The sequence below is a fragment of the Oncorhynchus gorbuscha genome, linkage group LG09, assembly GCF_021184085.1.
Source record: "Oncorhynchus gorbuscha isolate QuinsamMale2020 ecotype Even-year linkage group LG09, OgorEven_v1.0, whole genome shotgun sequence".
In the NCBI taxonomy this organism is placed as follows: domain Eukaryota; kingdom Metazoa; phylum Chordata; class Actinopteri; order Salmoniformes; family Salmonidae; genus Oncorhynchus; species Oncorhynchus gorbuscha.
The window spans coordinates 39,340,981-39,367,898 of NC_060181.1; the positions used below are offsets into that span (position 1 = coordinate 39,340,981).

Genomic DNA, 26,918 nt, shown 5'->3' on the forward strand with positions numbered 1-26,918 from the left:
GTTTCCCCAAAGTTATACCTGAAGGATTCTCAGAACATGAGAAACAAGATCCTCTGGTCTGATGAAGTCAAGACTTAACTCTGGTCAGGATTGAGGGAAATATGAGTGGAGCAAAGTACAGAGAGATCCTTGATGAAAACCTGCTCCAGAGTGCTCAGGACCTCAGACTGGGGCGAAGGTTATACCTTCCAAAAGGACAATGACCCTAAGCACACTGCCAAGACAACACAGGAGTGGCTTCGGGATAAGTCTCTGAATGTCCTTGAGTGGCCCAACCAGAGCCCGTTCTTGAACCCAATGGAACATCTCTGGAGAGACCTGAAAATAAATGTGCTTCAACAAAGTACTAAGTAAAGTGTCTGAATACTGATGTAAATGTTATATTTTTTAAATCTATTTTGAATACATTTTTACAACACATCTGTTTTTTCTTTGTCATTATGGGGTATTGTGTGTAGATTGATAAGGGAAAAAAACTATTTAATACATTTTTGAATAAGGCTGTAACGTAACAATGTGGAAAAAGTGAAGGGGTCTGAATACTTTCCGAATGCTCTGTGTGAGCAAAAGTATGTGGATACCCCTTCAAATGAGTGGATTTGGCTGTTTCAGCCACACCGTTGCTGATAGGTATATAACATTTGAGTACACTGCCATGCAATCTCCATAGACAAACACTGACTGTAGAATGGCCTTGCTCAAGAGCTCAGTGACTTTAAACGTGGCACCGTCATAGGATGCCACCTTTCCAACAAGTCGGTTTGTCTAATTTCTGCTCTACTAGAGCTGCCCTGGTCAACTATAAGTGCTGTTATTGTGAAGTAGAAACGTCTAGGAGCAACAACGTCTCAGCCACAAAGTGGTTGGCCGCACATGCTCACAGAAAGGGACCGACGAGTGCTGAACTGCGTAGCACGTAAAAATGGTCTGTCCTCGGTTGCAACACCCACTACCGAGTTCCAAACTGCTTCTGGAACCAACGTTCTCTGGAGTGATGAATCACGCTTCACCATCTGGCAGTCCAACAAATCTGGGTTTGTTGGATGCCAGGAGAACTCTACTTGCCCCAATGCATAGAGCCAGCTTTAAAGTTTGGTGGAGGAGGAATAATGGTCTGGGGCTCTCAGCGAGGTTGAATAGAAGCTGTAGGAATTCCTGACCTGGAGAAAGAGAGAAAATTATGAATAGTTACAATTGGAAATGTTTGCATGCCTTACTATTAGTCCATGTGCTTGGTTATTCAAACTTTGTGGAGAAAACTAGAATATCAGTTGGAATTTATTTCCATATCTTTTTCAAGGATGCTCAAATACATTCATATTTTGTTTTGTTTTAAAGACATCTCTTCTACTTAAACCCATTCTGGGTTGCTTACTTCGGTCATATTGTGCTACCTCTAATCTCTCCAAGTGGGCAGATAAATAATGATTTGAGAGCCTAACCGATGTACATAGTTTCATCTATATGGCAATAAACATGTTCTCTTCATGACCTTAACTAGGGACCTCATACAGTAAGTATCCTCATCTGATACTGTCATTTGAGGTAATGTCATCACATGAATGCAGTCTCGAGTCTCGATACAAGACACCACGCCAAACGATAGAATTGAGATCCAAACTCCATTTCTGGACGATATTTCTATCCATTTACGGGACCTTTTTTTTTGTTTTTTTTGCTCAAGACTACCTTCAGAGGCAAATCTTCTGTAACTATAAGTTACCCTTTTTCCACCGGGGAGTTGTCCACCCAGTGCCAGCCCCGCCTGGGTTACCGTTCTTCAGGCCGATCCAGTAGGAGTCTCCCTTGCTCAGCTCCTTGGCTCTCTTCCACGGGAAGATCTGAGAAAAATGCAACACTCAGATGGAGGCCTCAAAATAGACACGGCCCCACGTTTTCGTAGAACTCCTAAATCTATTATTAACTTTAACTGAGGGTGTCAAAAGTGATGTATTACACGGTGAATGCAATGCGTCTAAACATTCATGCCCTGACCTTATAGATTATGTTCGTGTCTGTGTTAGGTCCACTGTATACTGTATAAAGGAATATCACAGCTTTGAGTGATAGGGCAGTCTATATATTTCTAATATTTCCAAGTAATTCTCAGTAAATCTCAGTTCTTTATTTACCTCCAAAGCTCCGGACCTTTTGAGGATTTTGATTTGTCATGATATAGGTTCTAAATCATCTCTTGATTCAAAAGGGATCCACATTTGAGATGCAAATGAATACAGAATTGAGAAATAGGCTACAATGCAGTCCTCCAAAGAAACCTTAACGTATGCAGGTATCATTGGGTGATGGGGTTCATGGCTCTCTCATACTTGCTCCTCCTCACTCTTCACCATGGCAAGGTTGCCCCCTGCAGACAAGCAGTGGTACTGGCTGGAGATCCAGTTCTGTCTCTCCTGGGTGTGGAGGCAGCATCTCTCCCCAAAAGACTCCCATCCCTCTGGGCACGGCCTGCACTCACGCTCTGTGAAACAAGATTACGCCAGAGGTTACTCAGGGGTAATGGTGAACAGGGGTGAAACAGGTTCCCTATGTAAAATAGGTTTTTCAATCTCTGTATCATCACCTGTATAAATACAATATTTCCTAAATATATCAATAAACAATACTCTTAAAACCATCAAGCGGGGATTGTTTATGGTGGTACATGTCTACATCGACTAATCTGATACTAGCTAAAGAGATGCTGTTATTAGGATGCCAGGCCTAGCGCATAGGCCTAGTGTGATGCTACCCAATTTTCGCGACTCTTGTCATTGTCAGCCATTTTGGAATTTTAAGTTGATCCTGGTTATCCTTCATCATCTTTTCTCTGTCTGTCCATATATTTAACAGTTTATTGGATTGGAGTATTCTTCCCCCCAGATAAAAACAACCTAAATGTCTGTGCTCACCACTGGGGGTGGTGACAGGACTGTACAGGTTGAGTGTTGGGTACTTGTGGAAGAGGAGGACGTAGGAGTTGTTCAGGGTGTTCAGCTTCTGAGTCAGGTCTTTGAGTCTGACCCACGCGGCCCGTTTGCCATGGATGCAACAACAAAAAGTGAGGATGAGGTAGCAGAGAGAGCCAATTAAAAGGTCAAGTTAGGGTTAAAACCTCAAGTCTTGACCGTCCATAACAATGTAAATCAGTGGACTCCTATTTCTGACCCCTGAATCTTTTTAATAAAAACATATGAGCTAATGAAACTCACAGTGGAAGGTCTGTAGGAGTGTGGCCACAGTCAGCAGAAAACAGCAGGGCAAGGTAATGTGATAACTGTCTGTACTGTGTATGCCACCAATCTGAGAGGGGGAAATATTTCAGCCACATACAGTAATGTCAGTATAAACATGATACATACTAAAAAAGTATAGCATTATGCTTTTTAGACATCAAACATGCAATAATCTGAACTTGATCTTATTTCTTTGGATAAAATGTGCTACAATGTTATGATAATGGGATCACCTCTCACTGTTGACCCCTCCATCTTTTTAGGATGTAGCTGGCCCGGTTCAGACGCCCCCATTCTCTCCTGGTCTTATGACTCCCATTCCCCCAGAGCAGTGGGAGACTGCTGGAGGCTGAAAATAGATCCAGCTCTCATGAGTTCCAATTCACAAATGAGCTTTGAGACAGTATGTCACCCTTAGCTTCATGCAAAGTACATTTGATAGCAAAACCTGTCAGGCTGGAGACGTTTTGATTATGACCAAATACCCTTATTCAATTGTGTTGTTTGTGGACAACTTTATGTAGCTTGTGGTGACATTTCTGTTTAGAATATGCATGGTTTCCCAGGGCCCGGTTACCCAAAAGCATCTCAGGATCCTATGGTTCTAAAGATGAGCGTAGCCTTAAGATGTTTTTTAGGAAACCTGGCCCTAGTCTGTAAGTGTTGTCTTGGTCAGACCAATTCAATATGGCACCCAGCAAACAGTATCTAGGTCATAACGGAACGCAATGTACAGCCAGCCCCAAGACTTCTATTCAAATGCCCTCCGTGCTTAGATAACTACTATTGTTTTAAAATGCATTGCTTATCTATACTTTGACACCTACAGTGTTGCCAGACATTCCCCTTCTCCTCAATAATCCATAGTAATATCTGCTTCAACCGACGCGATTTATGTGCTATGTTTAGCTCTGAAGCGGACCCATTTCTAGGCTGTGTGAGAGTCTTGTTTTGGCAAATGAGAATCCGCAGTCATTTAAGACCGGCAGCAACAGGATCTGAATTCTTCCAACTGCACGCACCCCCTGCACTCTTATCATCTCTGTTCTCAACACAGGCAAAAATCAAGGCATACACAATTCCTGGGGTGGTTTGAAAGTGCTATTCAACAAAAACATAGTGCACAGATCCGAGGCTAAGTTACTATTGTGACTCAATACAGGCTACAGCTGTAGATTAGGCCCTGTAGCATTGCTATTGCTGTTACATATTCCAAACCTAGCCGATATCATGCCCAAGCTTTGCCAAAAGTACATTTATTTTCGTATCATACTTTGTTAGATGATATGTGATTTCAACCGCCGATTGCTGCTTTAAAAGCATACAAAACAAAGCCGCAGCATTCTGACTCTGACTTGTGTTGGGTCTTTATGCCGTCATGACGATGTAGGCTCCTCAACATACAGAACACCCTCCAAAGGCAACTAACACCCTCTTGTGGCAAACAAGTTGGACTCACTGAAGAATTCTAATCATGAGTCATGCTGCTGTTTCCTTTGTGTGTAGCTCCCACCCATTACCCCTTTGGTGTTCACAGATCTGTAAAGGGACTGGATAAGTGTAAGCAATATATAGCACTAGCTGCCCTTCACAGTATGCTACATGTTTGGATTTTTTTTACCCTGTGATGGCTGGTGTGGGTGCAAGCTTTTGCTCTATCCAAGCAGTAACACAGTTTTTTAACAAACATTATTCGTCTTCATAAGACTGACCACCAATGAAAGAAAATACATGAAATACCCGTTCATGAAATATGCAATAATATTTACCAGAGTTAGTCCCTTTATTTCTTGTTTACGTTTTACGATTCATCTTATAGTTTTGGCTTACATACACAGGAAAGGGACTTTTTGAACAAATACACAGACATGAATAAATAAAAGGTTGTTCAATATTTACAGACAAGAAAAACTAAGCTATTGAGAATTTCTTTATATACAGATAAAATGTATACCAAAGGCGAGATTATACAAACTTTATGGAAGCAACGTAGATTCTGATGGTGAAACTGCATTCAATACTATGTTTAAACTGCATTTTATCCAATTGTATTAGCATTCATTAATCAATCATCTTTTTTAAATGTAATGAATTAGAAACATACACACAAAATGTTGGGAAACATTACATACATTTAGCCCACTATCAGGAAAATAAACTGGAGCATGTTTTTTTTAATGCTCATCTTGGCATTATAAACTCTTATAAAACAATCCATACCAATCCATGTCCTCTCACAAAGGTGCATTAACAAATATTTACTAACATACTGTAATGGTTGCAATGATTATTAGCAACAGGGGGCTATGTCCAGCCAAGGTCTGTACTATCACCATGGCAACAACAGACCCTTTTACCAAAGATGTTTTATAACTAGCCCAAGATAGACCAGAGCCTTTTATTTCCAATGGGAGCAAATGAATCATAGTGGGCAGAACCAAGCAAGAATATGGGCAGAACCAAGCACTAGCTAGCGAGATCCTATTGGCGAATTCTAGTATTTATTTGCATATTTACATTAGGGAACGTCTACTTTGTGAAGTGTGCAATAACTCAATTCGCCCTTGCATTCCTTCTAAATAATGCAGTTTTTTAAAACTTTGGCAAAGGGTAAAGTTTACAAGACGTTGTCCACTCTGTTTGTTACAGATTACAGAAAACTGTATCGAGTTCAAATGTTTCATCAAGGAAAGAATTTGCAAAATGTCAGCCAAAATCCATCTGGCTCCATCTTCTCCCAATGCCAGCCACTGGGCTTCCTCTCATCACCATATCTGGTCGTGAGTGGAAACAGCAACCGGATGCTTCGCATTTATCCATCCCGTGAAATATCTGTCTCATTGTTCTGTGCATTTACGATCCGTGTTCAAGTGAAACAATGAGACGATAGACAGTCCAAACTTAATACACTGAAATGGGGGTAAGTGAACTAATAAAATACATTCCTCATTTGTATGCTGTACAGACAGATAAGGGATGGACATATACACTGAAAGGATAGATAAGGAAAGGACGTGTTGTGTACAATAAGTTATACTTACCAAAAATGTAATGGTGTGTATTTGTTTATGCAATTTCACAGTTGATATTCAATACATAGGCTATATTTTTCAGATTTGTATAAGTATTTTACATGCATTAAAAACACAAGACCCAACTAATAAAAAGCAACAGATTTTTTAGAGCATTACAGCATTACATTTTTGTTTCCAAGCTGTTGTGAGTGCATGTGAGTGCATGTGAGTGCATGTGAGTGCATGTGAGTGCATGTGTGAATTTAGCCTATTTTGAGAGCATGTGTATGCTACTGACAGCACGGAAATAGTCTGGATCTGGGTCAGAGCTCTACTTGTCAGGTAAATCCCACTGTAAGCCACAGGTTACCATGGAGATGTCAGCATTACCTTAGAACTCTTGACAGCCAGTTAACCTGTATTTATGCGGGCACCTGTCCACAAGTCAGTCTTGACAATGTCAACTCTGCTCTGCTGTTGCATCAAACCTGGCAGCCATTTCAGACACACTCATAGAAATACGTCGAAACCAAACCCACAAGTTTTGCTGTGTTAAAACAGACATTCCAGCTTACAAAATGTCCACCTTTTTAACTTTTTATTAAAACACACGTACTTACAAAAATATGTTTCCGCAAACAGACAAAGCAAACTCCTTTAACCAAAAGCAGAGCACCATCAGCTATTTGTAGAGCTAAGTTCCTGTGAAAAATTCCAGTGGAATGTTGATCAGTTGCATGTGTGTACAACACAGTAGTAGAAAACAGGCCTCTAAAATCTCTGGTAGAGTCGGGACAGGCTAAAAGTCTCAAAACAACATCCCTAGAGGAGCTCCTCCCATCTTCACGTTCAAAACAATAATACGTAATCCCTCACATTCAACCATCAAATCTTTATCAATGTCTTCCAACTCATACACTTGCCATCTGCAGGGCTCTGTTTTCAGTCCCTTTAGGTTGTTCATTCCATACTGTCCAAAGTTGGTTTATGAGCATTCTACCTCAGTGCTTTCCTTTTCATCACTGGTATCATCCTGCTCACCAGTCAAAAACAGAAAGACAAACAAATAACACCTGGACTATTGTGAACCATATCCAGGCGTAATACGTCCCAGAAAAAAAAGGTTTTGATTCTTTGAACACCTGACTGATGAAGGGCTTTGCTAAGGCCGGGGCATACATGGATGGACCCATCTAGAGACAGGGAATCCTATTTCCTGTACTGGATCTCGGGAGCAGCTGTAGTCATGACCATTCGGTTATATCCAGCCGTTGCTCTTTTAAAGTCCTCTCAGTTCCTCGGCCCAGCGAGGGGGAAGGCAGAACAGAGAGGAAATGGATGGCAAAAATAGCAGAATGTCTCTGCAGCGTAGGGCACAGAGCCCTTGCTGCCACACCGTACAGCTGGTTGACTGACATCATGGGCTTGGTGATCAGACATTTTTAATGAGGCAGAGTGGGGTAGTGCTTAGTGGCAGGGGTCGAAGGGGTATTTGGTGACCCCACCGTGAAGCTCAACCACTGCCTCTGTCCAGGTGATGAGGTCACCGGCCATGTGACCTCCACAGGAAGCCTGGCTGTAGATTTCATTGGGCGTGAGAACGCGGGACCACAACTGGAGGTCTGACATTTCGCCCACGAAGGACTGGGTGGCGTCAAATCGGCCACCTAGGGCGTCCTGTTAGGAAAGCACAGCATTATTATTAAGTGTAAAGGCCCACAAAACATGAACAAGAACAATCTATCCCACAGTAAACGATAAAGACGCAATTATTTAAACAGATGTCTGAGTTTTCCACCTTTTTAATTCCTTTAAAACAAGGTTGGTTAGTCACTAACAATGTTCTAAAACTAGGCAGTTCAGATCAATCAACCTTTGTTCTTAAACCTTCTCATGACCTAGTGTCATGTTAAGGTTCGGCTTAAGGGGAAGGTTTAACTAACATACCAAGTAGCAAAAAAGTAGTAAGTAGTTGCAAAATTGCTAATTAGCTAAAATTGTCCATGATGATATTCTAACACGCAACCTTTGGGTTGCTAGACTTTTGCATTTTATGCCCACCCATCCCCTATTCACCCCTACTAACCACCCTACTTTTGTTTTAGCCTTAAGTAAACTTCTGTCTAATGTAACCATACCATACTAATTTGGGTGTCACGGATTTGCATTTACTATCTTACGTCTAGTCTATGAGACCAGGCTGGAATCTCTTGTCTAGAGCCACATACAGTTTTTACATTCATCTTAAGATAGCTAAGTGAGACAACCACATATCACAGTCACCAATGTACTGATTTCCAAGCTTAGTTTTTGGCAATAGCCTGTGTCTTCTCAGGACACAACTAGACGATAATCCGCTTTAACATGATTGTATTAACAGCTTTTAGTGTTTGCGAATCCTAAAATCAGCAAACACACACTGTAAGTGTGACAAGTAATTCCCTGCTGGCAACATTTTGTGTCAGCTGTGGGATCCAGTACTGATGTTTAGAAATGTACGGTTCCTAACCCAGCTTTTATATGTTCTTCAGAACTTTGAGTGTGAAAATTCATAGAAATAAAACGTGGAGATGTACCTGTTCCTGGCCCAGAATAAAGACTCCACCAGGCTTGATGGGATGCCATGCAGATAGATTCTCTCCAGATCCCCTTTTTACACCGTCCTGGAAGGCCTCCCAATGCCCATCGTGTGTCGACCATGTCACGCACAGATGTTGCCACTTCCCATCTGTCATTGCCATGGGCAATGTCACTGCCTGTGCAAAGAAAATAGAGGCAATGGCATAATTAACTAATTGCATTGATTGATTGATTGGCTTAATCCACAGAGTCTAAACAAAAGATTTCCGTGAGTAAAAAGAGCAAAGTCACGGCCTGTTCGGAGAAAGAGAGATTATTACCAGTTTAATTGACTACTCACAGAACAGGATATTAGTGTCATTGTCTTGGGCATTTAGAAAAATGACACCTTCAGAAGGTAAATTAAACACAAATGTTGTTGGAGATATTTTGTAAATGATTTGCCAGGTTTTGTGAATAGGTACAAATAGCTCACCAATTGAAATGCGATGGCCTTCTTTTCTTTTGTGTCATATCCTTCAGGTGCCATAGCTCGGCATCTCCCAGGTTTAACCACCAAATCCCCTCTTGTCTGGGAGAAACCCTGACTCATGCTGAGGTATGGGCCCAGACCATGTGTCTATCCCCGTGTCCACCCTCTCATTAGACGTCTCTTCACATGACTGTGCTAGGTAAGCTGCTTGCCCTTTGCCCTCTGTGGTCTTACGCCATTAGGGAGGATGATAAATGAAGACAGAACCACTGTCTCTCAGGAGGCAAGACTAGGTGAGAGGAGGCAGCAGGTGAACTGTAACTGCCTCCTGCCTCGCTCCTTGAGGACAGGAGATAAATCAAATTCCGGTGCCTGATCGGATAAGAGTGGAGTCACCTGACACTGAGGTGTAAAGCTTGCTTGCCTTGAGGTGATTGATTTTCCACTTGTGCTGCCAATGGGGCAACTGACTGATAACATAAGCGCCGTCTTATTTAGAATTATGATTCAAAATGGTGAAACACTCCTTTTCTAAATGCTATCAAATCAAAGTTTATTTGTCACGTGTGAATACAACAGGTGAAATGCTTACTTCCAGGCTCTTGCCAATAGTGCAAAAAAGGTATTAGGTGAACAATAGGTAAGTAAAGAAATAAAACAATAGTAAAAAGGCAGGCTATATACAGTAGCGAGGCTATAAAAGTAGCGAGGCTACATACAGACACCAGTTAGTCAGGCTGATTGAGGTAGTATTTACATGTAGATATGGTTAAAGTGACTATGCATATATGATAAACAGAGAGTAGAAGTAGCGTAAAAAAGAGGGTTGGGGGGGGCACACAATGCAAATAGTCCAGGTAGCCATTTGATTACCTGTTCAGGATTCTTATGGCTTTGGGGTAAAAACTGTTGAGAAGCCTTTTTGTCCAAGACTTGGCACTCCGGTACCACGTGCCATGCAGTAGTAGAGAGAACAGTCTATGACTGGGGTGGCTGGGGACTTTGACAATTTTTAGGGCCTTCCTCTGACACCGCCTGGTGTAGAGGTCCTGGATGGCAGGCAGCTTAGCCCCAGTGATGTACTAGGCCGTACGCAATACCCTCTGTAGTGCCTTGCGGTCAGAGGCCGAGCAATTGCCGTACCAGGCAGTGATGCGACCAGTCAGGATGCTCTCAATGTTGCAGCTGTAGAACCTTTTGAGGAACTCAGGACCCATGCCAAATCTTTTTAGTTTCCTGAGGGGGAATAGGCTTTGTTGTGCTCTCTTCACGACTGTCTTGGTGTGTTTGGACCATTCTAGTTTGTTGTTGATGTGGACACCAAGGAACTTGAAGCTCTCAACCTGCTCCACTACAGCCCCATCAATGATAATCCTCCTTTTCCTTTAGTCCACAATCATCTCCTTAGTCTTGGTGATGTTGAGGGATAGGTTGTTATTCTGGCACCACCCGGCCATGTCTCTGATCTCCTCCCTATAGGCTGTCTTGTCGTTGTCAGTGATCAGGCCTACCACTGGTGTCGTCTGCAAACTTAATGATGGTGTTGGAGTCGTGCCTGGCCATGCAGTCGTGGGTGAACAGGGAGTACAGGAAGGGACTGAGCACGCACCCCTGAGGAGCTCCAGTGTTGAGAATCAGCGTGGCAGATATGTTGCTACCTACCCTCACCACCTGGGAGCGGCCCATCAGGAAGTCCAAGATCCAGTTGCAGAGGGAGGTGTTTAGTCCCAGGGTCCTTCGCTTAGTGATGAGCTTTGAGGGTACTATGGTGTTGAACGCTGAGCTGTAGTCAATGAGTAGCATTCTCACATAAGTGTTCCTTTTGTCCAGGTGGGAAAGGGCAGTGTGGAGTGCAATAGAGATTGCATCATCTGTGGATCTGTTTGGGAGGTATGCAAATCGGAGTGGGTCTAGGGTTTCTGGGATAATGGTGTTGATGTGAGCCATGACCAGGTTTTCAAAGCACTTCATGGCTACAGACGTGAGTGCTACGGGTCAGTAGTAATTTAGGCAGGTTACCTTAGTGTTCTTAGGCACAGGGACTATGGTGGTCTGCTTGAAACATGTTGGTATTACAGACTCAATCAGGGATATGTTGAAAATGTCAGTGAAGACACCTGCCAGTTGATCAGCACATGCCCGGAGCACATGTCCTGGTAATGCGTTTGGCCCTGCAGCCTTGTGTATGTTGACCTGTTTCTAGGTCTTACTCACGTCGGCTACGGAGAGCGTGATCACACAGTCGTCCGGAACAGCTGATGCTGTCATGCATGCCTCAGTGTTGCTTGCCTCGAAGCGAGCATAGAAGTGATTTAGCTCGTCTGGTAGGCTCGTGTCACTGGGCAGCTCGCGGCTGTGCTTCCCTTTGTAGTCTGTAATAGTTTGCAAGCCCTGCCACATAAGACGAGCGTCGGAGCCGGTGTAGTATGACTCAATCTTAACCCTGTATTGATGCTTTTCTTATGTGTTTGATGGTTCGTCGCAGGGCATAACAGGATTTCTTGTAAGCTTCCGGGTTAGAGTCCCACACATTGAAAGCGGCAGCTCTACCCTTTAGCTCAGTGCGAATGTTGCCTGTAATCCATGGCTTCTGGTTGGGGTATGTACGTACAGTCATTGTATGACACATCACATTGTGACACATCACAGTAGGAAACCTTATAGTAGGAGAGTGTATGTGTGTAAGAAGTGAGGACAAATATATAGATCTTCACAAATTGGTCACTAGGGGCACAACGTGAAAGTATGTAAAATAATCAATCATGCTCTTACCTTGTCGTTGACCAGTAGTTCCATGGGGTTGTTGCCCCATTCGATCAGAACCAGTTCGTTGGCCTGTCCCGGTACAGAGTAGGAGAAGGGAGTGCCGAGGCCAGGCCCTGATCCCCCTTTTATCCAGAGGCAGACAGTGAGGGCGAAGATTTCGTTGAGCAGGGTCCTCTTTATTTTCCCATATATGAAGTTAGTGCGCATAGGGAAGCCAATCTGGAAAGCATCCGGACTATTTGGCTTTTTCCGGGTACCTGTTAGGGTACAAGACAGCAAAATATGAGCAATGAACAGCTGATACTGAGTATTTGGACCTGCAAATACAACTCGCCATGCATGATATAACTCGGAAAATAGTATACAGTGTCAAAGTGGGTTATTATCAGAGTTTTAATACCAGGGTCATTGTTCCTGTGGTTAAGGTGGCTCAACACAGTTTCAAGCTTGTTGTGTCCACGGCCAAGAGGTCTTGGAGCCGGCGGCTTGCTGTTATAGGATGGACGAGGATGATGGCCACGGTCGTCGTTGCCATGGTGACCATCGTCACTGTGACCGTTTCCATGGTGGTCATCATGGTGGTCATCGTGAAGATCATCATGGTGGTCATCGTGGTGAAGGTCATGATGGTCATCATGGTGTTCGCCATGACGGTCGTTGTGATGGTCATCATGGTGTTCGCCATTGTGGTCGTTATGGTGGGTGTCATGGCGGCCATGGCTACGATCATAGTGGCGGTCATAGTGTCGGTCATGGCGACTGTTTTGACGGTTGTTGTGGCGGTTGTTGTGGTGGGTGGGGGTGGGGGTGCGGGTCTCGTGGTGGTCATCATGGTGATCGTCGTGGTGACTGGGTCCATGGTGGTCATCGTGGTGGTCATCGTGGTGGTCATCGTGTCGATCATCATGATGGTGGTCGGGTCCATGTTGGTCTTCGTGATGGTCGTCATGGTGGTCATCGTGGTGGTCGTCATGGTGGTCATCGTGGTGGTCGTCATGGTGGTCATCGTGGTGGTCGTCATGGTGACCATAATCATGATGCCCACCGTAGTGATTGTTGAGCTGCTTCTCAAGTGCATTGATTTTGCGTTGCAGGAGGTCTCTCAGTGAGCTTGAATAGGAGCTGGAGGAATTCCTGGCCTGGAGAAAGAGAGAAAATGATTAATAGTTACAATTGGAAATGTTTGCATGCCTTATTATTAGTCCATGTGCTTGGTTATTCAAACTTTGTGGAGCAAACTAAAATATCAGTTGGAATTTATTTCCATAATAGGACTTTTTTTGTATTTGTTTACCACTTTTTCTCCCCAATTTCGTGATATCCAATTGTTAGTTACAGTCTTTTCCCAGGTAAAGAGGTAAAGGTCGAGAGCCAAGCGTCCTCCGAAACACAACCCTGCCAAGCCACACTGCTTCTTGACACACTGCTCGTTTAACCCGGAAGCCAGCCGCACCAATGTGTCGGGGGAAACACTGTACGGCTGGCGACCGAAGTCAGCGTGCATGCGCCCCGGCCCGCCACAAGGAGTTGCTAGAGCGCGATGGGACAAGGACATCCCAGCCAGCCAAACCTCCCCTGATCCAGACGATGCTGGGCCGATCGTGTGCCGCCTCATGGGTCTCTCGGTCCCGGCCGGCTGCGACACAGCCCGGGATCAAACCCGGATCTGTAGTGATGCCTCTAGTACTGCGAAGCAGTGCCTTAGACAGTTGAGCCACTCGGGAGGCCAATCTCAGCTGAACTGTCTTTGTCTAACACCCTCAAGACATTTGGTAACACTTTCTATGAACCATCAGTGTTATTAAGTGTTATTAATGCTTGTATAGGATATATGCCACTGTGATGTCTTATAGCACGTTTGTTTTGGTAACACTTTATTTTTAGAGCCTGACCGATATATATAGTTTCATTATTCAGTAAAAGGGATGGAAAAAAGTGAATCGCATGCTTATCTGAACACTAGCGTCCATTCTCATTTTCATTGTCACAATGTAAGAAATCAACATTTGAAGAAATTTCTTGGACAATTACTCTTTTGGATGGAAATTTAGGAAAACTTGGTGTGGAAAAATGTAACTTTTCAATTTCCCTGTTGTAAAACACTAAATCGACAGATATATTGGTGTTGGTCAGTTTTGTCCCACAAAATATCTGAATCGTTATCGGACCCCAAAGAAAACATATAGGTTGGGCTCTACTTTCTATGAACCACCAGTGTTATTAAGTGTTAGTAGTACTTGTATAGGATATACGCCTATAGCATGTCTCATAGCAAGTCTTACAATTCATTATAGAGTGCTAGAATCGCTTTAAGAAAATGGGTGAGAAACCGAAATCAATTAGAACCAAAAAATGATCTTTCGGAATCCCCAAAATGTTGGTCAATTAAGTTGGATTTTGTATATACAGGAACTTCCTTGATTCATGGGAAAATAAAGAAAATAAAAAGTTGGTTGTTAGTGTCAATGGTCATATGTCATACAATCACTAAACAAAACCTTCTCCTAGGCTTCATGAATTCCCATGGGATCAGTGCAATATATCCTCTAGGGTGAGAGTCGGGATAATTAACTTATCAACTTATGTCTTCCTACGCATGCACATGGATGGAGCTTGGGCTGTAGGCCACTGATATCCTCACGGCGTGAGAGAAAGCTGGAGCACCCATTGTCGTGCTTCATTCCAGGTCAGTAGCGAGACACAGTGCCCCGTAGTGACGCATAAGATAACCTAAATTCACACAAAGGACCAATAAGCTTCCTATCCCTCTTCCTACTCAACCTTTGTTGTTGTTCCCACTGACCTGCAAGTTCTCCAGCCTCTCCTTGAGTGTCTGTAGCGTTTTCCTAGTTTTCTCAGGGGAGAAGGCCCCATGCTTGCTCCCAGCGTTGTCCTTCCCTCGGTGGTGTGGGTCCGATCGATGTCCATTGTTCAGTGGGTAGTGTGGATCCCCGTGGTGGTCAGCATCATGGTGGGCGTGGTGCGAGCTCGGGTGATGGGTGTTGAGACGCGGGGATCCATGGTGGTTGTCGTGATGGTCATCGTGATGACCCACCCCCCGGTCAAAGCCCTCACAGAGGGTCAGCTTGGCAGTCAGTTCCCTGATCGTCTCCCGCTGGTCTAAGATGGTCTCCTTTTGCCGCACCAGGCTCTCGCGAAGGTGCAGGATGGTGGATTTGGCCTCGTCTGATATTCCTATCCCCATTCCCATCGACCTCCTGCCGTTACCATTGGGCGCCCCTGCAGCAGGTCCATGATGCCCATTACTGCTGGGTCTGTCGTGGGCAGGTCCGTGTGCTGCCCCGCCTGGTGTGAAGCAGCTGGGGTCTGCATCCGCTGGAATCGGGGTACAAACAAACTTTGGCTGGGCTCCATAGTCATAGTCTAATCCCGGCAAACTAACAACAGCCACCGAGGAAGATATGAGAGAATAAAGGAGTAGAGAAAAAAGAGGCAAAGAGGGTAGGATGAAAACTGGGAGAACTCCACTCCAACGCATTTTCACTTTAGGCAAAAGCATCAGGGGTGGAATGGCATTGTCGGGCATATTTTCGTTCTCTCCTGTCAGGGGAGACTGTCCTTCCACGCTTTATTTTTGGTGTGATGTATACCACGAGTAGAGGTCATTTGGAGCGGATGGCAAGCTGATTTGACACATGGCAAAACAGTCCAAAATCCCCTGTCCAACAGGGTCAATTCCTTCAAGAAGTGTTCCAACACGCAGGACCTTGTGCCAAAGCCCTTTGTGCCAAAGTCCTTTTCCTCTGTTCAGGGAAGAGGGGTCTGCCTCCAGGTGGACCGTCGTGGCACAGCGTGCCTCCTGTGTTCGGCAGCCAAAATAATCCCTTTATAGCCGGCTTCTATCTATCCGTGAGGGCCGATGGTGCTTCCATCTGGAAGGAAAAGACAAAGGCGATAAGTCATTGGCACTTTAAAAGCTTAATTGGAAATACTTTTTTTAAGTCTTGAGAAATGCTATCACTTCAGTGAGTAGACAACAGCAACATACAAGGGCAAGATCAGAAGTACATTGATATACTGAACAGTACAGAGCAATAGGATGGCGATGACAGAACTCGAGCAGAGCAGCGGTGGGGAGTAATGGAGCTGGGGTCATAAACAATGAAACTACAATTATTTAGTCAATCAGTCACCGCTATTGGTTTTCAATGAGCCAGCAATGGCCTTCAGTGAATGATGCCAACTGCATCAACTGAGAACCCCCCTGGGCAGTGTAATCAGATTACAAGGCAGTCATCAGGATGCAGTTAAATGAATGATGGTTTTCATTTTAATGTGGGCAGGCAGGCAGTTTACTATGCAGGGCTAGGAGGTTATTCATAGTGGAACAACAGGGGAACAGTTGTGCGAGACAAGGGGCTGTCACCAAAGAATCTATATTGAAAGAGCCGCAAATAATGCCAGTGTGATTGAGGTGGTGTGTACAGACTAGGATACAGTAGCACCGTAGCCCTGAGTTACAATGTACAGTAATGGAAAGAACTGCTCTTGACCAGGGATATAGTAGGTTGTTTATGCACATGTTTATCTGGGGAATGGCATTTACTGACCTCTTACGCAAAGTTAGCATTGTTAGCATTTATATGTTATTCCTAATCAGAGATTGTATTCCATCAAACCACCTATATGACTTCAGCAAACATTCTAAGAGTAGGTATAAGGCCTCAATTAATCCTGCACTTCCTGAATAGGAGGTCAGACAGAAAGTGAGGCAAAACCAGGAGAAGGTAGCAGAGAGCACCAGGACACTTTCTTATAAGGCTCTTACCCATCCCCATGGCTATCATCAAGTCACCACGCCTACCGATAGGCCTACTTCTTAAAATATCATCCCCATGGCTATCATCAAGTCACCACGCCTACCGATAGGCCTACTTCTTAAAATATCATCCCCATGGCTATCATCAAGTCACCACGCCTACCGATAGGCCTACTTCTTAAAATATCATCCCCATGGCTATCATCAAGTCACCACGCCTACCGATAGGCCTACTTCTTAAAATATCATCCCCATGGCTATCATCAAGTCACCACGCCTACCGATAGGCCTACTTCTTAAAATATCATCCCCATGGCTATCATCAAGTCACCACGCCTACCGATAGGCCTACTTCTTAAAATATCATCCCCATGGCTATCATCAAGTCACCACGCCTACCGATAGGCCTACTTCTTAAAATATCATCCCCATGGCTTTCATCAAGTCACCACGCCTACCGATAGGCCTACTTCTTAAAATATCATCCCCATGGCTATCATCAAGTCACCACGCCTACCGATAGGCCTACTTCTTAAAATATCATCCCCATGGCTTTCATCAAGTCACCACGCCTACCGATAGGCCTACTTCTTAAAATATCATCCCCAGTCCGATATTTTGATGAGATTAATACATACAATATACGTTTGTCAATGTCAAGTTGGCAATTCTTTATATCGGCAAGCTATATTTCTATCTACAGTGTATTAGACAAATAATGTGTTTAACTATTTTCCTTACTGTAAATTTACAGCAGTAAGGAAAATAGTATTGTAACATACATCTCTGCTGTAAAGCAAAATTACAGTATTAAGTTTGGTGCCTGTATAATGCTGTAAATGTAGTAAAATTCTCCCTAAAATCTAAATGTAAGAAAAATACATTTATTGAAATTGGTTAAAAACATTAACAAATCAACAACAGAATTGACAATAGAAGTAAGAATTGTTGACACATGTGTAACCAAATAAAATCATCATTACAACACTAATTTAAAAACGATATTGTGTGGGGGAGAGAGTGAGACAAAGAGAGAGAGAGAGGAAGATGGAGTTAATTGTACCCAAGATGGATCTTGGGTACAATCCTAGATCCATGGTCATCAGAGCAACTATTCAGGGTAAGGGGGTTTAGAGGCGCAGAAACACACAGCGGAACAGTTTGGACTGGAGAGCAGATAGGAGAGAGAAGTCAGCCCAGCATCAGGTGTTCCTCATGGGGCTCCGTAACAATCCTCCTCAGTTCTGATTTGTCAGCTCTTCTCACCCCTAGGACAAACATAGACAAATTAAGAATAGAATGAGAGGCAAGGAGCACCAGAGCTGTTACTCTGTGGGTAAAAAGATAGGTGACAAGGGACATAATCAAGCCAGTGTCGTGTGTGTATGTGTCACAGGAGGTTGGTGGCACATTAATTGGAGATGACGTGCTCATGGCTGGAGCCGAATCAGTGGAATGGTATCAAATACACCAAATACATGTTCTCCATGTGTTTGATACCATTCCACTGATTCGGCTCCAGCCATTGTTATGAGCCGTCCTCCCCTCAGCATCCACTGGTGTGTGTGTACTGTACTTACCTCACTAGAGGTCTTCATTCAAACTCAGTGAGCTCTTGGAAGAATGGGGCACGGTAGGGGTTGACACATCTTCAGGATTCATCATCTTGGGTTGATTCCAACCTGTACAGCCATATATCCAATTTAGTTTATGAAATCAATTGAGCTATTGAAGAAATACACATAAGACAGCTAGATACACCTACCTCAAACCCTAGCTAACTAATAAAACATTGCTATAGCCTACACAACACCACAGGTGATTTTACCAGACTCAAAACATTTTCCTTTATTTCTGTGCCACTTAATGTTTGTATACTACTGGTAAAGTGAACAGGTTTAGCTAATACATTATGGAACAATGTTGTTGAGAGGTTGTACGGACACGGACGTGACAGCTAAGGAGGACATGGTCCCGGTGTTGTTGTCATTCCCCCTAGAGTAGACTGTATCACGATGACATCTAGATGGCTACCAATATTCATTATTTCGTGTGTAGGCTGCTATCCTACTTGAAATTTAAAAGATATATTTTTAAAAATTGGCCATGTTACTAGCTACCGCCAGCGACACTTTGATAGAGCTGCCCAGTGGAAGCACCTTAGGTCGGCAGGCACCTCGACACAACACCGGTGCACTGGTCATTCTTATTGGCTTTAGCGGCTGAGGCTTGTGAGTAGTTTAACGGCCCTCTACGTGGTTTGTGTTAAATGCTACATGTCAAGTCGTGAAAAAAAACATTCCGCCAGTAATATGGGTCATATCTTTTTAATTGCTATAAATAAGCAATTTTCTTTGTAGTAATGTTGAAAACATAATGGTCCAGAATCTGCACTCAGTTTATTCTCTATGGCACTCAGAAGCTGCGGTACAGTGAAGCCCATCATCACAACAATTATTATTTGGGTAATTTATTTTCTACGTCGCACAGCAAGATATTTACAAAGCAATTTAGAGCAGACTGAAATGGCTTGTGTCAACTTGAGCTAGCTAACTAGCTAAAAAAAAACATGCAGTAATTCCACGTTGGCTAGCAATAAAATAACTCATTTTTAAGTCAACGTACAATACCTACCCAGTAGCTGCTGAACATTTCTTCCACTTCACAGCAGCTTCAAAAATACATTTAATAAAATAGTCTGATATTCATGTGTCTCACCAGACAGCATGAGGTTAGCGCCTGAAAGTGATCATTTGAATCTACAGCAGGCATAAGCTACTACAATAAAGAAATACAGTAGGTTTGATTTTTTACAGGAGGCGTCCAATTACAGTTAATAACAGTATTTTGTTCAGCATTTACCCATTATGTAGTGCAATCTACAGCATTAATGCTGTAAAACAGATTTACAGTATTTTACTGTGCACGCTACAATGTTTTACTATTGAAATTACAGAAAAGTCTTAGTCTAGTGAAAGATTCTGGTAATTGCTCAGATTTTCAATTCATCCAGAGTGAGATGAACTCGTGGATACCATTTATGTCTCAGATTGCAGCCTAAATAAATGTTTCAAAGAGTTCAAGCAACAGACACATCTCAACATCAACTGTTCAGAGGAAGCTGCGTGAATCAGGCTTTCATGGTCGAATTGCTGCACAGAAACCACTACTAAAGGACACCAATAATAAGAAGAGACTTGATTGGGCCAAGAAACACAGCAATGGACATTAGACTGGTGGAAATCTGTCCTTGGGAGTTCAATTGTTTTATTTTTGGTTCCAACTGCTGTGTCTTTGTGAGATGCAGAGTAGGTGAACGGATGATCTCCGCATGTGTAGTTCCCACTGTGAAGCATGGAGGAGGACGTGTGATGGTGTGGGGGTCCTTTGCTGGTGATTTATTTTGAATTCAAGGCACACTGCAGCAATATCATATCCCATCTGGTGTACACTTAGTGGGACTATCATTTGTTTTTCAACAGGACAATGACCCAACACATCTCCAGGCTGTGTAAGGGCTATTTGACCAAGAAGGAGAGTGATGGAGTGCTGCATCAGATGACTTGGCCTCTACAATCACCCGACCTCAACCTGGTTGAGATGGTTTGGGATGAATGGGACAGCAGAGTGAAGGAAAAGCAGCCAACAAGTGCTCAGCATATGTGGGAACTCCTTCAAGACTGTTGGAAAAGCATTCCAGTTGAAGCTGGTTGAGAGAATGCCAAGAGTGTGCAAAGCTGTAATCAATGCAAAGAATGGCTACTTTGAAGAATCTAAAATCAAAAATATACACTGCTCAAAAAAATAAAGGGAACACTTAAACAACACAATGTAACTCCAAGTCAATCACACTTCTGTGAAATCAAACTGTCCACTTAGGAAGCAACACTGATTGACAATACATTTCACATGCTGTTGTGCAAATGGAATAGACAACAGGTGGAAATTATAGGCAATTAGCAAGACACCCCCAATAAAGGAGTGGTTCTGCAGGTGATAACCACAGACCACTTCTCAGTTCCTATGCTTCCTGGCTGATGTGTTGGTCACTTTTGAATGCTGGCGGTGCTTTCACTCTAGTGATGAGACGGAGTCTACAACCCACACAAGTGGCTCAGGTAGTGCAGCTCATCCAGGATGGCACATCAATGCGAGCTGTGGCAAGAAGGTTTGCTGTGTCTGTCAGCATAGTGTCCAGAGCATGGAGGCGCTACCAGGAGACAGGCCAGTACATCAGGAGATGTGGAGTAGGCCGTAGGAGGGCAACAACCCAGCAGCAGGACCGCTACCTCCGCCTTTGTGCAAGGAGGAGTAGGAGGAGCACTGCCAGAGCCCTGCAAAATGACCTCCAGCAGGCCACAAATGTGCATGTGTCTGCTCAAATGGTCAGAACTCCATGAGGGTGGTATGAGAGCCCGACGTCCACATGTGGGTGTTGAGCTTATACAGCCCAACACCGTGCAGGACGTTTGGCATTTGCCAGAGAACACCAAAATTGGCAAATTCGCCACTGGCGCCCTGTGCTCTTCACAGATGAAAGCAGGTTCACACTGAGCACATGTGACAGACGTGACAGTCTGGAGACGCCGTGGAGAACGTTCTGCTGCCTGCAACATCCTCCAGCATGACTGGTTTGGCGGTGAGTCAGTCATGGTGTGGGGTGGCATTTCTTTGGGGGGCCACACAGCCCTCCATGTGCTCGCCAGAGGTAGCCTGACTGCCATTAGGTACCGAGATGAGATCCTCAGACCCCTTGTGAGACCATATGCTGGTGCTGTTGGTCCTGGGTTCCTCCTAATGCAAGACAATGCTAGACCTCATGTGGCTGGAGTGTGTCAGCAGTTCCTGCAAGAGGAAGGCATTGATGCTATGGACTGGCCCGCCCGTTCCCCAGACCTGAATCCAATTGAGCACATCTGGGACATCATGTCTCGCTCCATCCACCAACGCCACGTTGCACCACAGACTGTCCAGGAGTTGGCGGATGTTTTAGTCCAGGTCTGGGAGGAGATCCCTCAGGAGACCATCCGCCACCTCATCAGGAGCATGCCCAGGCGTTGTGGGGAGGTCATACAGGCACGTGGAGGCCACACACACTACTGAGCCTCATTTTGACTGGTTTTAAGGACATTACATCAAAGACAAAGGGCCTCATTGGCAAAATCCTGAAGTATCCCTTTAATAAGTCAATGGAATGACAAAATGTTATTGTTTTGGGTGATTACCTACGCACAAAGAATCTTCCCAAGCCTTGGCAAGTCAAAGTCTTCTGACCCGGAGGGACTTTCCTCCTCTAAAGGTTGTCTCACTAATAGGATTCCCAGGATTAAAACCCGATGGTAGGGCAGAGGATTGGCCCTGGCCTGCTCACTTCAGAAAGTCAAAGCATGGGTCAGAGTTGCTGGGCCAGTCTACAGGCCACAAGCCAATTCAGGCCAGACGCGGGTTGACATCTCCATATGCCCTCTCCTGTTGCTTTTAAGAAGCTTTTCCTCCTCGTGCCCTGCTGTGCTTGACTCATGCCCCACGTCATGCGTATTGAACATGGCTGATTGGCATGTAAACTTGGCACAGTGATTCCCCCTGTTGCTTGAACGAGACTAATGAAAGCCTGTGATCAATTAGAAAGAGTAGAGAGGAGACAAGGGTTAACCTTGACGCAATATATAGAATACGCTAGAATATAACTGCTCACAGAGTATTTGCAAATATTTGCACTCCACAAATAATGTCATAGAATAAGTGTTCAGTATACTATAGGTGCTAAGAATGGTACACAATTTCCTTTAACCTAAATCTAAATTAAAGTTTTAAAATTGTACAATATTTCACTTCATGGGTTTGTATCATATAATATATTGTATCATGGGTATATACTTAGCACATTAACTGTGTAGAAATAGAAATAAAACCTTAAAACCTTTTGCGCTCAACACTGAAAGGACAATTCTGTCACTTTTCAACCTCATATTCATAATCACCAACACCAAACCAGTGTCTGCATATGTGAAACAGCTCGTTTCAATGATCTGTGGTTAAAAAGTCCCCCTAAAAACGCTTCTCTGTGACATCACAGGACAGGATTAAAAGTTTTTTAAAAACAGTGATTTTCAAAACCTGCAACAAGTTTCCAGTCCAAGGGAGGGTATTCTCTTGCTCCCCATGTCACCGCTAATCTCAGTGTTTGAAAGTCACTGTTTTGAAAATGTTTTAACTTTTGATTGTCGTTTTTTACTTTATATTTTCATGAAAATTAGGTTGAAAAATGGTGGAGTTGCCTTTTAACACGTACAGTGTGGCTCTTATTCATTCTCTGGGCACCACTGTACCATACCCCTCTGTGCTACCCCCGACTGTGTAGCACAATTACAGTGTACCACCACAGACTGGTCCATCCATGTAATTACTAAAACACAGTCTAAGTGGGACCCATGCTGTTTCCAACAAGTGTTTTGTTAACTGGAGTTTTTAAACATTAGTACCAGGAACATGTGATGAACAGACCCTTCATTTTGGCTTGTTAAACATGCTTGCTGATAACACTTCATATAAATAGGCTGAGCCGTGTTAACCTCACTGCAAGGGTTAAAGCAAAGGTCTAAAAGTTGTGCCCGACTTAACCTCAACCATGACACGATGTGACATTCACCGCTGGGCAGCTACAGTATCAGGATCCTGCAGGGCATGTGTCTCCTGTACAACTGTATACCATGCCTTCAAAAACTCCAAGTGTGTTAAGAATAAAACACAGACACTTAATCTGACCATAGATTAGTTGAAGCTGCAGAAGAGCCAATGTTTCATTGTAATCCACAGAGGACAGGAAATGATCGAAAATAATCACTGTGTTTCCTTTCAATCTTTCGTTCTAAAATAACTTGTGAAATGCAGTTATGACCAATAAGAAATATCTGCAACAAATAAATAATTGGTTCTGTATCACCACAAGTAAGTAGAGATGCCAAATATTTGAAGTTGTCAACGGTGGGCCTGTGTCAAAGGTCATGTCATGACCTCGACACAAGCATGTGGCCACAAACCCATCCAGAGAACAGCTGAAAGATATCATTGGACTGAGAAATATGCCTATAGTGGTGAATATTCCCATTAACACAACCAAGGTGATCATCTGACTTCAAACTCTAAGTTCCCATTGAGTCTGTAACTAGCACTATCCAAACCCGACTTGGCACAGTGGAAGTGTTTATGTACTGGGGAAATACCTTGTTATCCAACTATTTCGGACAAATTCTCTATTCAGTATCGCTAGTCAATCATCATGTTGTGATTTAGCATTACACTTTTAGAAAAAGGGGTTTCAAAAGGGTTCTTCTTGACATTTCAATCTACTTCTCTATTCTATATCTATTGAAGCATAATCACAATACCACAGTATGAACTTGAGAAAATAGGCAGTTGACAAACAAGATTTCAGAAATGACCATACATGTTGAAAATGGAAAAATTACCAATAGTAATAAATAATACACAATCCAAATCCCAAATGCAGCTTGAAAACAAACATGCACAATTGCAACAATACATTTGGTTACTCCAAAGGAATTATTTTATTCCTAAATAAGCAGTCGCAACTTATCTATTTGTACGACTTAGTTTGACGTGACAATTTCAGATCGTATACTAAAGTTGAAATATCACATTTGATCCTATGGAACAATCTGTCTATTGTAGAATGGATTTACATGAAAAACATTTACCTATTTCAAGTGACATATTATAGGCATTCGTAGAGTCCCAGGTAAAGTGTCTTGACAATTACTAACACTCTTCTACAGTGAGTGAGATCAATAAAAGCTATGCCTACAAATTTGAGCACATTGTTTAATACTAACTTTTTCTTCTGAATCCAAGACTTCACCAGAGAGTAAGAACAGCACCCTACAACTTTAGAGACATTTACTTTCAATCAGAAAGACTCAACTCTCCGTTTCTAAAATACAGTTATAGCCAGGCTCTCAACCGTTTGGACAAAGCAAAGCAGATTATCCTGAAGGCAATCCAAAAATACCTTTTTAGATTTGTATATGTACAAAAAAAAGTGCAACCATCAAGGAGTAATAAGTGTTTTTTAGGGTGAATACGTTCCCTTACCTGGTCACAAGCTACAGTCCCAAGCTGGTTAGTCCATCCCCAAACACTGATCAGATTGAAAAGGATTTGCGCTAGGAGGATCATTTGAACTCCCTTCCTCCCCCTGTCTCTCTCACCTCTTTGTTTAAATATCCCTCCACTCCTACAGGTTCTCACGGTCAACCATTTTCTTGATTCTTCTTGTCCTTCTTTTACAGACATCCATATGTACCCTTTCTCAGGTTCTGTTCATTTCCCTACATTGCTTTGGACACACCTTTGCCCAAGAACACCCAAGCATTCAATTTGTCTGAGTATAATACAGATGTTTATGAGCATATATTTACAATATGTAATACAGACAGTTGAAGTCGGAAGTTTACATACACCTTAGCCAAATACATTTAAACTCAGTATTTCACCATTCCTGACGTTTAATCCTAGTAAAAATCCCCTGTCTTAGGTCAGTTAAGATCACCAGTTTATTTTAAGAAAGTGAAATGTCAGAATAATAGTAGAGAGAAGGATTTTTTTTTTAAACAGTCCTGTAGCCTAGCATCTGCGTCATCTGACCACTTTTTTATTGTGACCGAGTCACTGGTGCTTCTTGCTTTAGTTTTTCCTTGTAAGCAGAAATCAGGGGGATAAAATGATGGTCAGATTTGCCAAATGGAGGGTGAGGGAGAGCTTTGTACGCGTCTCTGTGTGTGGAGTAAAGATGGTCTAGAGTATTTTTTCCCTCTGGTTGCACATTTAACATGCTGGTAGAAATGAGGCAAAACGGATCTAAATTTCCTTGCATTAAAGTCCCCGGCCACTAGGAGCGCAGCCTCAGGATGAGCGTTTTCCTTTTTGCTTATGCCCTTATACAGCTCATTGAGTGCGGACTTAGTGCCAGCATCGGTTTGTGGTTTTTGGTAAATAGATAGCTACGAAAAATATAGATGAAAACTCTCTTGGTAAATAGTGTGGTCTACCGCTTATCATGATATACTCGACCTCAGGCGAGCAAAACCTTGAGACTTCCATAATATTAGATTTTGTGCACCAGCTGTTGTTTACAAATATACACAGGCTGCCTCCCCTTCTCTTACTGGAGTTAGCTGTACTATCTTGCCAATCCAGCATAAATCTTGCCAGCTGTATTTTATCCATGTCGTTGTTCAGCCACGACTCGGTGAAACATATTACCGATATTACCGTTTTTATTGTCCCGTTGGTAGGTTATTCGTGATCGTAGTTCCTCTATTTTGTTATCCAATGATTGTACGTTGGCTAATAGGACTGACTGATGGTAGAGGCAGATTACCCACTTACCATCGGATTCTTACAAGACCGATGTACCCGATGTCTCTTTCTCACGCGACGGGGATGAGGGCCTTCTCGGGTATCTGAAGTAAGTCCTTTGCGCCCGACTCGTTGTAGAAAAAAATTGTTGTCCGGTACGAGGTCTCAAGGATTTGCATGTATTTGGTTCCATTCATTGTTCCCTATATCCTTACCAGTATCTCCATACCATTCGTATTTGTATTTATTATGGATGCCCATTAGCTGCTGCCAAGGCTGCTCTTCCTGTGGTCGGGCAAATTAAGGCAGTTATACAATTTTAAAAACATTACAATCCATTCATAACAGATTTCCCAACACACCATGATGCTACCACCAATGTGCTTCACGGTAGGTATGGTGATAAGTTGGTGATGAGTTGTGTCTGGTTTTCTCCAGACACAGCGCCTTACAATCAGGCCAAAGAGTACGATTTTTGTCTCATCTGACCAAAGAATCTTTTGCCTTATGTGCTCAGAGTCTTTCATGTGCATTTTTGCAAACTGCAGGTGTGCTGTCATGTGCCTTTTTCTCAGGAGTGGTTCCGTCTGGCCACTCTCCCATAAAGCGGAGATTAGTAAAGTGCTGTAGAGACTGTTGTGCTTCTGGCAGGTTATGGGACATAATGGCGCCGGTGGAGATGGCTGCAGTTTTAC

The 26,918-nt window shown here is 43.3% G+C and overlaps 3 protein-coding genes across 8 annotated transcripts in view; 1 reads left to right on the top strand and 2 right to left on the bottom strand.

The window, feature by feature from the left end:
• Window positions 1-511: 511 nt before the first annotated feature.
• On the bottom strand, window positions 512-4,651 carry LOC124043609 (C-type lectin domain family 1 member A-like). Of its 2 annotated transcripts, XM_046362379.1 has the most exons (7): window positions 4,507-4,651; window positions 3,467-3,582; window positions 3,210-3,300; window positions 2,910-3,016; window positions 2,328-2,479; window positions 1,724-1,841; window positions 512-1,160 (listed from the first exon to the last, which is right to left on the bottom strand). In XM_046362379.1, the coding sequence occupies exons 2-7, from the start codon at window positions 3,525-3,527 to the stop codon at window positions 1,000-1,002; spliced, it is 690 nt and encodes a 229-aa protein (XP_046218335.1). In that variant the 5' UTR covers window positions 3,528-3,582; window positions 4,507-4,651; the 3' UTR covers window positions 512-999. The 2 variants fall into 2 exon arrangements, with proteins under 2 accessions (XP_046218335.1, XP_046218336.1); XM_046362380.1 differs by lacking the exon at window positions 4,507-4,651 and having other exon boundaries at window positions 3,467-3,602.
• A 341-nt stretch (window positions 4,652-4,992) lies between these two features.
• LOC124043576 (neuronal pentraxin-1-like) lies at window positions 4,993-25,007 on the bottom strand. 3 transcript variants are annotated; one of them, XM_046362297.1, is made up of 8 exons: window positions 24,958-25,001; window positions 18,426-18,527; window positions 17,996-18,113; window positions 14,869-15,958; window positions 12,466-13,204; window positions 12,072-12,322; window positions 8,824-9,003; window positions 4,993-7,924 (listed from the first exon to the last, which is right to left on the bottom strand). In XM_046362297.1, exons 4-8 carry the CDS (start codon window positions 15,610-15,612, stop codon window positions 7,715-7,717), a joined length of 2,124 nt encoding a protein of 707 aa, XP_046218253.1. In that variant the 5' UTR covers window positions 15,613-15,958; window positions 17,996-18,113; window positions 18,426-18,527; window positions 24,958-25,001; the 3' UTR covers window positions 4,993-7,714. The 3 variants fall into 3 exon arrangements, with proteins under 3 accessions (XP_046218253.1, XP_046218254.1, XP_046218255.1); XM_046362298.1 differs by having other exon boundaries at window positions 17,909-18,113; XM_046362299.1 differs by lacking the exons at window positions 17,996-18,113; window positions 18,426-18,527 and having other exon boundaries at window positions 24,958-25,007.
• LOC124043605 (voltage-dependent calcium channel gamma-6 subunit-like) overlaps window positions 6,093-26,918 on the top strand; it is a 51,448-nt gene continuing 30,622 nt past the window's right edge. For 2 of the 3 annotated variants that reach the window (XM_046362370.1, XM_046362371.1), the window contains exons 1-2: window positions 6,098-6,153; window positions 9,350-9,498. The gene's annotated coding sequence lies outside the window, so the exon portion shown is untranslated. Of the gene's footprint in view, window positions 6,154-9,349; window positions 9,499-26,918 lie in introns of all 3 variants that reach the window. The other variant, XM_046362369.1, reaches the window with a different exon arrangement.

Coding starts and splice junctions, on each gene's coding strand:
- LOC124043609 (XM_046362379.1), bottom strand. CDS start 3,527: ATGGGGGCGTCTGAACCGGGCCAGCTACATCCTAAAAAGATGGAGGGG. Junction 3,301..3,466: donor GGAGGGGTCAACAGTGAGAG/GTGATCCCATTA, acceptor TCCCCCTCTCAG/ATTGGTGGCATACACAGTAC. Junction 2,480..2,909: donor TCCTGTCACCACCCCCAGTG/GTGAGCACAGAC, acceptor CTTGTTTCACAG/AGCGTGAGTGCAGGCCGTGC.
- LOC124043576 (XM_046362299.1), bottom strand. CDS start 15,612: ATGCCCGACAATGCCATTCCACCCCTGATGCTTTTGCCTAAAGTGAAA. Junction 13,205..14,868: donor AGAGGCTGGAGAACTTGCAG/GTCAGTGGGAAC, acceptor CTCTTTCTCCAG/GCCAGGAATTCCTCCAGCTC. Junction 12,323..12,465: donor CCACAGGAACAATGACCCTG/GTATTAAAACTC, acceptor GTACCCTAACAG/GTACCCGGAAAAAGCCAAAT.